Genomic DNA, 11,366 nt, shown 5'->3' with positions numbered 1-11,366 from the left:
TTGCATCTTGTACAGCTCTGGAAAAAAATAAGAGACCCCTTAAAATGATGATGTTTTTCCTTGATTTTTACCAAATTAAAAACCTCTGGAATATAATCAAGAGGAAGATGGATGATCACAAGCCATCAAACCAAGCTGAACTGCTTGAATTTTTGTACCAGAGGTGGCATAAAGTTATCCAAAAGCACTGTGTAAGACTGTTGAAGGAAAACATGCCAAGATGCATGAAAACTGTGATCAGAAACCAGGGTTATTCCACTAAATATTGATCTGCATTATTTGAGGTATGAAAGCTCTGCATCTCTTTTAAATTTCAGCCATTTCTCATTTTCTGCAAATAAATGCTCTAAATGACAATATTTTCATTTGGAATTTGCGAGAAATGTTGTCTGTAGTTTATAGAATACAACAACAATGTTCATTTTACTCAGACATTTACCTGTAAATCAGACCCAAGACCCAATGTTTAGTATGTTTTACAGTATTTTACAGTGCAGGCTTCCTTCAGTTTCTCCTGTAGGGAGAATCATGTTGGGCAGTGTTTATTTTTATTATGAGGGGTCTGAGGGTGACGTAACGGGCTTGGTCCAATGGGAGCAGACGGGGGCGTGTCTTTCTGCGAGCGTGTGCAAAAGTTAGCCGGCAAAGTGCAAAGTCTTATTAAAGTGTTGTGGAGGAGAATTTCAGCGGGTTATTTCTCCTGCTGGGTTTAGAGAACAGCGGCGATGCTGTTTCTGCTGCAGTGTTGTGTTTAACACGACATTTTTTCGCTGGTTGCCCATAGCGACAGCGCCCCGTGTCGTTATTTACAGCCACTGGGGGTTAAAGACTGCAGGAGGAGGGCCAAGGTCTGGAGTGCTGGAGTCGGGAGACAACATGTAAACTACAGCACTCGTTTTTTAGCCGCTTTTTGTTGTTGCTGTAGTTGTTGAAGATGGCTCTGGGTCAGAAACACGGGCGCCTGCTCTGCATGCTCTGCCTGACTTTCAGCTTCTTCATCGTGGAGCTGGTGGTGAGCAGGGTCACCGCGTCTCTGGCGATGCTCTCCGACTCCTTCCACATGCTGAGCGATGTTATCGCGCTCACCGTGGCCCTGGTGGCCGTGCGCTTCGCCGAGAAGACCCAGGCCACCAGCAAGAACACGTTCGGCTGGATCCGAGCCGAGGTCATGGGCGCGCTGGTCAACGCCGTGTTCCTGACGGCGCTCAGCTTCACCATCCTGCTGGAGGCCGTGGAGCGCTACGCGGACCCCCACGAGATCGAGAACCCGCGGGTGGTGGTGTGGGTCGGCGTGGCCGGACTTGTCATAAACCTGCTGGGGCTTTTCTTGTTCCACGGGCATGCAGGAGCTGGTCACGGGCACTCCCACGGGGGACACTCTCACACCGGGGGACACTCTCACAGGGACTACGAGAAATCTGATAAATTAGCCAGAAAGGAAGCTGAAGAGGAGGCTTACAACCTGATGCTGAAGAGCAGCTGTGGTCAGGCAGGTGACCATGCTGTCCAGATTGAATCAGGTAGCTATCAGCGAGGAAATTGATTTATTGATTAAAGAGGGAGAAATTCCAGGAATTGTCCAAAAATGTTAAAAACATTTTAGGGGAGAAACCGTGAAAAAGCTTACTAAAAAGCAACCTATAAGAACACAAAACTTCACTCATTTATTACTCTACATAAGAGTAATTAATGTAAACCTAGGATAAGAAGAGAGAGTGTAGAGTGATTTACCACAGCATGACTAAACTATGGACAACATTTCTCCCAAATTCCATTTTTTTTTTCATTTAGAGCATTTATGTGCAGAAAATGAGAAATGGCTGAAAGACCCCAAATAATGCAAAGAAACCAGGTTAATTTTCATAAAGTTTTAAGAGTGAAATAACCCTGGTTTTAAATCACAGTTTTCATGCATCTTGGCATATTCTCCTCCATCAGCCTTACACACTGCTTTTGGATAACTTCATGCCACTCCTGGTGTAAAAATTCAAGCAGTTCAGCTTGGGTTGATGGCTTGTGATCATCCATCTTCCTCTTGATTATATTCCAGAGGTTTTTAATTGGGTAAAATCAAGGAAAAACATCATCATTAGGTGGTCTCCTATTTTTTTCTAGAGCTGTATATTAAAGTTGACTTGAAAAGCATAACAGATATACAAGATAGCAATAAATAAATAGATACATCAGAAAAGAGAAAAAGTACGCCAGTGGGCCAACACATAGTATCTCAATAGGTCAACAAAAGTAATAGAGTTTACTTTAAGCTTTTTCGCCCCTTTGAAATCCATTGCAAGACAAAGGGTAGAGTCTAAAACGCTTAACATGAGAAAAAGTTACTAAAAAGCACCCTAAAGAAACACAAAACTTAACTCATTTATTACACTTCATAAGAATAATTAATGTGATTCTATTAAGAAAAGAAGGTGTAGTGATTTACCATAGTATGACTTTGGATGTAAAAACTCCCAATCCTACTGAATGACTATAACAATCAAGAACATGAAAAAATTACCAATGAGTCAATATATATTAAAGTTTACTTAAAAAAAGCATAGCATGACATATATAACAAGAAAGCAATACATAAAGAGATTTCATTAGAAAAGTGTCAAAGTATATCAGGGGCTCAACACAGTATAATTATCTTACTAGGTCAACAAAAGTAATAAAGTTTACCCTAAGCATTTTCCTTTTCTTTGAAATCCGTTAAAAGAAAAATACTTAGATTAAAGTTAGATGTATTATTATTTTTCGGATCACAGGTTCTGTTTTAATACATTAAGCCATGCGATTGAGACTGTCACAAAATAAAGCTTGCAGCCTTTGCTAACTTTTTTGTGCAGGGATTAGTTTCCAATATACATCTGATATTGAATATAGGTTATTTACAACCTGTATCACTGACTGATGTTCATATGATTCATAGACTTCCCCTTTAAGAGCGTTACAGTTTGAGTAAATTAGGCTTCCTGGAGTTACTAAGTAATATAGGGTGGATTCAAGTATTAAGTATTAAGGCCACATAATCTCATAATAACATGCAGGGACCCGTTATTTATTTATTTAGCTCTAGGGACTATAAGATCCTTAATACACTGCAGTTTTTTTTCCCAGGGATGCATTTAAATGAAACATTTTGTGTAAATCTGAACAAAATTAAACAATTAAATGAAGCTGGTTCAATGGTTTCTCCTACTATATACATTAAATATTCTAACTGTATTTTTGCCTTCTTTGTAAAAAAGGATTTTTTTTTCAGCCTTTTGTTTCAAATAACTTAGTGTATGCCAGGATTTTTCTCAGTATATCAAAAGTATTTACAATAGTAAATTCTGTTAATAATAAAATAGCTTGATTTTTCTGTTTTTCCTTTCCTTATAAACTGTACCATCTTCTAATTTCCAGACATTATCCGTAACAAGAGCGTTCAGATGAATGGCGACATCTCTCTGGAGCAGCTGGAGGACAGTTCAGAGACAGCCGCCCAACTGAACATGCGCGGCGTCTTCCTGCACGTGCTGGGCGATGCCCTCGGCTCGGTCATCGTTGTGGTCAACGCTCTGATTTTCACCTATGTGTGGAGGCCGTGCCATGGGGAGGAGCACTGCATTAACCCCTGCTACAACAGCCACTGCGCGGACCACCAGCACACGCACTCAGAAGAGCACGGCTTGTCTAATGCTACCGCCAGTGATGTCTTCACAGCTGGACCCTGCTGGGTGCTTTACCTGGACCCCACGCTGTGTCTGATAATGGTGGTCATCCTGCTCTACACTACCTTTCCTCTTTTGAAGGAGTCAGCCCTCATCCTTTTGCAGACCGTGCCCAAGCAGATCGATATGCATAGGCTGGATGGCAAGCTGAGGAAGCTGGAGGGCGTTCTGGCTGTCCACGAGCTGCACATCTGGCAGCTGGCCGGCAGCCGGATCATTGCCACGGCTCACGTCAAGTGCCACGATCCAGGCTCCTATATGGACATAGCCAAACGCATCAAGAGCTTCTTTCACGATGAAGGCATCCACGCCACCACAGTCCAGCCAGAGTTTTTATCTGATGTGACGGAGTCCAGCGTCTCTGAGTGTGACCTCCCCTGTTACAGTCAGTGCGCCCCAAAGCTCTGCTGTGACACAAATCGTAAATCTGCATCCGATTCAGAAGTGCTGGTGGGAACAGAAGATTCCTCCAGTCAGGACACTCCTCAGCATCACACTGTCAGCTGGAATATCCAACAGGAGCCAGAAGCTGCTCCACAGACGCACATGGAATCTACTGTTTAAGTCAAGAACAAACACTGAATACTGAACGCTCAAATTAGCTCTATTTTAATGATGTTACATGTATTACATATATTGTTAAAGCTACTATGATGAATTCACCAGCTGCACCAGAGCAACTGTTGAGACGAGACACAAGTCTCAGAAATCTGCTTATGGCAGATTGTTGTTTTACCTCAGAACCATGTTAGTTTTATACCGACGGTACTGTATGCACACCTGTTTAACAAATTAACTAAATACAATATCTGATGTTTCTAAAGGACATAAAACATGTCTGTGCAAATAAAATGTGAAGGAGGTCGAGTTTAAAGGAGATGCACTGTTTTAATGGATGTTGACATTTTAATACTTTAGTGCAATAATGAACTGTATTATTCTATAGCTGTTACTTCAAGACATTTGGAGCACTTTATGGTCATAAGGTCCACCTCTTGTTCATTATGAAGAGTACTACTTTAGCAGTATAAATATGTATGAATACAAATGTAAGAGTAATGCATTTACACTGTGTATAACTGGGGCAGTATGAAAAATGCAAAATAAAAAATGCAGTGTTTCTTACATTTACATCGACTTTTATTTATTGCAGACAGTACTGTATGTTTTGTATGGTCATTTTTTAATATACTGTACATCCATTCTTGCATTTCAGGCCTGCAACACATTCCAAAAAAGTGGGACGGTAGCAATTTAGGCATACTAATGGAGTAAAAAAGTGTTATCTTGATTTGCTACCAAAGCAGTACTCACAAAACAGAGCAAAGATGGGAACAGAATCTCTAGTTTGTAACAAATGCGTTAGAAAAGTGTTAAAATCCCTAAAGAAAGATTTGCATGGAAGAGGTTTGCATATTTTTCACGTTACAGTGCATAATATCACAAAACTATACAAGGATCTGGAAGACATTTCAGTATGTTAAGGAAAGGGCACAAGCCTAAGATGAACACCCATGATCTCTAAACCCTCAGGCCGTCCAGCATTAAAACAACAATAGCCAATAGAACCACATGGGCATTGGGTTACTTAAGAAAACTCTTCACTTTGTCAAGCCCTACAGTACAAAGTTACATTCACAAATGTCACTTAACACTTTATAAAACAGAAGCTTTATTTTAACCATGTTCTGATTTTTTTTCTGATTTGTGTTTGTACATATTTGTGGTTATGTATTTAGACACAGTCGGTTGGAATTGTCCAATAAAAATAAATTGATAAATGAAAATTATATATTTAATCATTTTCACTTAAAACTGCTAAAAACTGTAATCTGCTTCTGGTAGAGTTAAGTTTCCTGGAATGGTCAAAGCCACAAACCCAAAGCAACATTATTTTTTTCCCACTCTTAAAAAAAGGATTCTTCAAGGGTTCTTTAGTAGGAAATTAATCAATATATAATAAGATATATTCCAAAAACAATATTCCAATCTGCTTGATTTAATAGTATTATCAATAGTGGAAATGTGCTTTAGCAGGTTCTTTAAAGATATCGTTTTACTATTGTTATTGAGGAACAAAAATCAGTTTTCAATGCTGTATTAAATGAAGATAAGAAAGTACTGTGTTAATACCTATCAAACAAATGCACTACACCTTCCAACTTCTTTACTGATTAATTACATCTTTATAAAGAAGAACTTGAACTGATCAGGAATATTGATTTGATGAACTGAGGATTGGAGAGTGTAACCCTGTAGGTATCCTGTATTGCTGTGAAGATGCAATAGTAAAACATGTACAGCACTTTATTATTACAATGTTCACTTTTTATAATTATCCCTGTTACATATTGTAAGTGCTTTATAATATGTGCTGTATAGTAAATACAGTTTAAATGTGTATTAATAAAACTATCACATTACAATCACTGCATTATTGTAAGTTGAGTACCATATGGATTTTAAAGGAGGTCAGTTTGAATAAGGTTAAAATCTGCATTCGCAGCTTGGGCCTTAAAGATATTTATGTCACTGCTAACTGGTTGTTAAAACCTGGACAGATTTTACTTATTCTACAGCCAAGCTGCCAGCACACATAATCTGATTAACTATTAACAGCCTGAAATGAGCCCTATCAATAAAAAAAAAACATATTTTGAGACATACAAACAATTTTGTTTGGGAACAATTTTAGGTTTATTTATTTTAAGAGAATAATAGATATTTGATGAATAATAGATATAGATGTAAAAATGGAGAAATGGTTAGTATTCATTGGAAGTGCATACTGTTTGTGTGGCATTTAAAGCAGCAGTCCTTATAAGATTTTTTTTTTCTTATCAATTAATATCAATTAATTTTTTCTGACTACCTGAGCAAATGTGTGCTGCTAATTACTCTAATACAAGAGCTACTGCGAACATGGAGATGTCAGGTGCAATTACACATACTCACCAGAAAGATCCAGTAAAGCTACGTACACATTTCCAGGCTGAAGTGACTCAAAATCAGATATTTTGCTCAATGTGGCTCAGATCAGATTTTTTATGGCTGTGTGAACATGCCAAATCCGATTTTTAGAATCAGATTTGAGTCACTTTCATATGTGGCTCTAAATTGGAATCGGAATCGGATTTCATGCGTCTTTTTGTTTTTACGCATGCGCTACATGCCTCTTTCTTAAACCCACACATTTCTTGGCGCAGCTGTGCAGCTATAACTGCAAAAACAGCAAAAGCAAACCGCCTGGCCTTTTGTTTTTACCTCCTCTACCTGAGCATGTACTTCAGACCAGCTGTTTGCTGTTTCTCCACTCAAGCAAAAGATGCCTCACATATGAGCTGCTAACTCATCCATTTTCCTTTAAAAAACTATGAGTCGTTTATACACGTATCAATGAGCGCACGTGAGGCGTTTCAGAGACAGATTTGGTCACATTACACACAGATACAGGTCACTTACATTTGTGAATGTGAACCGTCAAGATAGCCAAATCCAGTCTGAGCAACAAATCGGATTTGAGCAATGTGGCTTATAATGTGAACATAGACTTTCAGACTGTCACTTTAAGTTGTCAGTCACTGTTACAGTCTGTGATCAAGGCCAGACAAAAATGTGATATACGCTCAATAGGGAATGACTCAGTCTCATACTGCATGACATCTTATCCCCCGGCACAGCTGTCCAAACACAGCATGTCTCAGATGGACCTTGACACCATCTACACATTAAACCATGGCATCCATTGTGACCCGGTATACAAACACAATGACTACGAGAAATCATTTAAACGCCTCTCCTACGAATACTCTCATACTCGGCTTCAGCCGTGGAGAAACAAAAGTGCTGGGAGAACACAGTGTGGTTTAACTTAATGAGGGCAGTGTGATGCAATCACTAATGCAGTGTATGGGGCACTGTGTCAAAAAACAATGGAGAATAGGCCTTATTCAGTTCATGCACAGTCCAGAGACCCAGAGTGATGTGTCACATCATGTACCTCTTAAAAAGATCTGTTTGGTAATTACACAGCGATCAGACCTTGTTATATTTTGCTGTGAGGTAGAACATGGACAGCACTGCCCGAGTGGGGAAGCATATGGGGGTTATGGGCTTTATGTATGCCTCCCTTGTTGCAGATTATCATGTGAGAGTAGTCCTGAGTACAGCCAGGAGAATTTTATACATCATGTTACAATGGAGTTACTGTGTTCCACCAAAACACCAAAAGACTCCACTGAGAGCAAGTTTATCATCTGTTACAAATGACGTGTTGTCCATTTTAAGGGCACATCCAGTTCATAAGATTTTGGTGCGCATCCCCTGATTCAGTGTTAGCTGTGTTAACTTTGACCTACTCCTTAGCTGAGCATTGAGTCAATAGTGGATCTCATGGTTTATCTTGATGTAATCACAAGTTGTATCTCCCAGCATGGTGCATGACTAACCTTTAACATTGAAAAAGGTTTGAAATAAAGCCAGTAGTCATTTTAATGTTGAAAAAATGTTGAAAAACGATGTTGGAATGATGCTTAATGTTTAATAGGTGTAAAAGGATAACAAAATAAATTTAAAACAACATTGAAATCTATCTTCAGTTAGAGTCAACCAAATGTCTTTAACCCATAAAAATTATGATTTTAAAAGCATTTATTATATTTCGACCATAAACATGTGATAATAAATTAAAAAACAACAACAAAAAAATCCTACAAAATAAAGTTTGCTTAAGTAAATAAACTATTAAGCATGCACTTCAGCATGCAAATGTTTTTTCGTGGTTCTGTATGAAACCATTGTTTTTACTAAACCCTCAGAGAACCCTACTTTTTAACAGTGTACCATACATAGAACAGAATAAAAACGTAATGGAATATGTAGTTTATTAAATGCTGAAAAGTAAGAAATGAAAACATCACAATATCAATGTTGCACATTTTCAAATTAAAAATATAAATCAACATTGATTCCATCATTAAAAAACACTGGAATTATGAATGGGTAAGGATTGTGCACTTTCTGTGCCATATTTTAAAAGTGAAGCATCATCACTGCAAACAAATAATATATCTAATCAATTTCTTTTATGAAATGAAGTTAAAATCCAGCTACTGTTGGTCTAGAAGGGTTGAAGAGTTATACTATTTCTACTGGATGCAAAACAGTCCCAGAGCATGTAGCTACCAGCAGCAGGCTTAATAAATGTAAGCCTTGAAGTGTTCTTTGATCAATATTTTCCATGATGGCCAAATCAGCTGCAAATCTTAGTTAAGATTAAAGGTGTTAATTGTGGAGTCTGGGTTTCTTTCTAGTACAGTAGGTTTAAAGCAGATTGTATTAAATGCATGATGGATGTTTGTCAGATTAGGTGACAAAGCTGGGAATGTTTTGTTTATAGTGTTTAATTGATTGTGGCTTGATTGACTGACCTAAGCCTATTTGTTTGGCTGAAAGAGTTAATATTGTTTTCCTTTCATTTGGAGCCTATTTTTATTCACATAAATCAGATCTTCAAAAATGATTTAGTAAAGACACTGTTTATAAACTAATTGAAAGTAATGGAATGGTTCTTTGCCTGATTAAATGATTCTTAATGTACAGTTTTGGCAGGAAGTTTACGTACACCTCATAGATGTGACAATTTAGGTGGATTTAGATTTAAAGTTGTGCCTCAAGAGACATATGTCATATAGAGGGCAAATTGAAAAAAAACTTGCCGTGTTGGAATTGCTGTTTTCTATAAAATGAATTTATCTTTTGAGAAAGAAAATCATCATATCATACATCATATTGCAAAGACACTTAGTTATATTAAATCATGACTTTAAATGCAGTTTGTGTTTTACATTACTTGAAAACTTTAAAGGCTTGGGGACTTAAAGGGCACACAATTTAATGCATAATAAACATTATTATACAATGTTATGAAATTTATAATTAGGGTGAATTAAGGGTGATTAGGGCATAAGGTCAACTGCAACAGTGTATTTATACTTTTATAAGGTATATTTTCTTGCATGAAGGAAAAAAACAATATTAAGATTTTCAGTATTACAGAAATGGATCATTTGTTTGGCTGTTGTTGTTTTTTTTTGTATCAAAAACTGTACCCAATCATCTTTAATTAACCCTATTTATAGCCATGTTTATTATATCTCATGAAAGCATTATAATGTATCATGGAATCAGTCACAGGCCCTCAGAACTGTTGTAACTGTTAGCCCTCATACAGCCCCCTGGTGGTACTCTCTTTTTTCATGCAGTTGGGTGAGGTAAATACAGTATCTTAAGATATAAAGGTAGAAGTTAAGTGCATTTTTCACTCTGGCCTGTAGGAAGCACCAACCAAATGGCTTGTTCATATTTTAGATAGGCCTGTACATAGACATATACTGTGAAAATGTTGGCAAAACTATTGTGTGCGATGTAATATGATACAACTTCATATAAAGTGCTGTTTAATAAAGTCAGGGACAGATGCTGCAAATAACGTATATTAAAAATTATAATCAAATCACTAATTTCAGTCTCTGTATGTTAAGTGTGTGCAGAGTGATAAGGGATTCTGGTACAAGAGAAATGACAAATTGTCTTTGGACATAAGAGAGTCAGACTTTAGACTTTTAATAGTGTTTAGTGTATATTTAGTGTGATTGTCAGTGTCACATTTAGCAGTTTAATTTTGTGACCGTATCAAGCTAAATTCGAAAATAGAAAATTAGGTTTAAAACTTCATCAATTTTTTTCAATTCAGTATTGTGAAAAAGAAATGTGTTCTATTAAATTTTTCAATTTTTCAGATTTTTATTTTAGCCGTTTGCGAACAGAATTTCAAGAAAAAAGTTGAATCATCTCTTCTCTTTTTTTAGATTTGTCCATTTTTGTATATCGCAACACAAACCTAATGGTATAATCCAACTTGCAAAATGCAAGTTTCATTTTTTCATTTTTCCTAAAATCCGATTGTGAGTGGCAGAGATAATAAAATAAAATCGGAAGAATGGATTGTCAGTGTAATGTTTAGTAGTTTAATTTTCTGACCGTATCAAGCTAAATTCGAGTATAGAAAATTGGGTGTAAAACCTTTTTTTCCCATTGAGTATAGTGAGGGAGAAATGTATTTTATCCATTTTTTAATCATCTAGTTTTTCATTTTGGCCTTTCACAAACAGAATTTTAAGGAAATTGAAAGTTTAATCTTCTCTCGGTTTTCAGATTTGTCCATTTTATATCTTGTAACACAAACCTGATGGTATAATCACTGGGGGGAAAAATCTGAAAAGAAAGAAAAGATTCATTTTTTAATTTTTCTTCAATTTCCTATTGTGAAGGGCAGAGATGAAAAAAATAAGATTGGAAAACGTATTTCTTTTACACATTAAAAAAGTAATGAGTTTTTATATCCATTTTCTATTGTGGCATTTAGTGCGAAACGGTCAGAAAATTAAAATAATAAACGTTACACTGACCGTTTTTAGTGTTTGGTTGGCATTAACGTCCTTCTGCAGATCAGAAAAGCTCTAATGCTGCATGTGTTCATCACTGAATTCCTCTTTAAGAAGCCCTTCATACTGCTGATCTGACGGACCGCCCCTTTAGACCGATGGGGCGTGGTTTGTTCCTGAGGTGAGCTCTGATTGGTGGGGAAGTCTT

The 11,366-nt window shown here is 37.1% G+C and overlaps 1 protein-coding gene across 1 annotated transcript; it reads left to right on the top strand.

Moving 5' to 3' along the window:
- Nucleotides 1-586: 586 nt before the first annotated feature.
- slc30a1b (solute carrier family 30 member 1b) lies at nt 587-4,844 on the top strand. The gene is made up of 2 exons (XM_007252188.4): nt 587-1,520; nt 3,406-4,844. Exons 1-2 carry the CDS (start codon nt 935-937, stop codon nt 4,275-4,277), a joined length of 1,458 nt encoding a protein of 485 aa, XP_007252250.3. The 5' UTR covers nt 587-934; the 3' UTR covers nt 4,278-4,844.
- Nucleotides 4,845-11,366: the final 6,522 nt, after the last annotated feature.

This window comes from Astyanax mexicanus, chromosome 14 (assembly GCF_023375975.1).
Source record: "Astyanax mexicanus isolate ESR-SI-001 chromosome 14, AstMex3_surface, whole genome shotgun sequence".
Lineage (NCBI taxonomy): Eukaryota > Metazoa > Chordata > Actinopteri > Characiformes > Acestrorhamphidae > Astyanax > Astyanax mexicanus.
The sequence above is the reverse complement of the archived record's forward strand: the minus strand, read 5'-3'. Positions and strand labels throughout refer to the sequence as shown.

Excerpts from the sequence above, each read along its gene's own strand:
- slc30a1b (XM_007252188.4), top strand. The coding sequence starts at position 935 with ATGGCTCTGGGTCAGAAACACGGGCGCCTGCTCTGCATGCTCTGCCTG. Across the intron at positions 1,521-3,405 it reads TGCTGTCCAGATTGAATCAG|ACATTATCCGTAACAAGAGC; the intron begins GTAGCTATCAGC and ends TCTAATTTCCAG.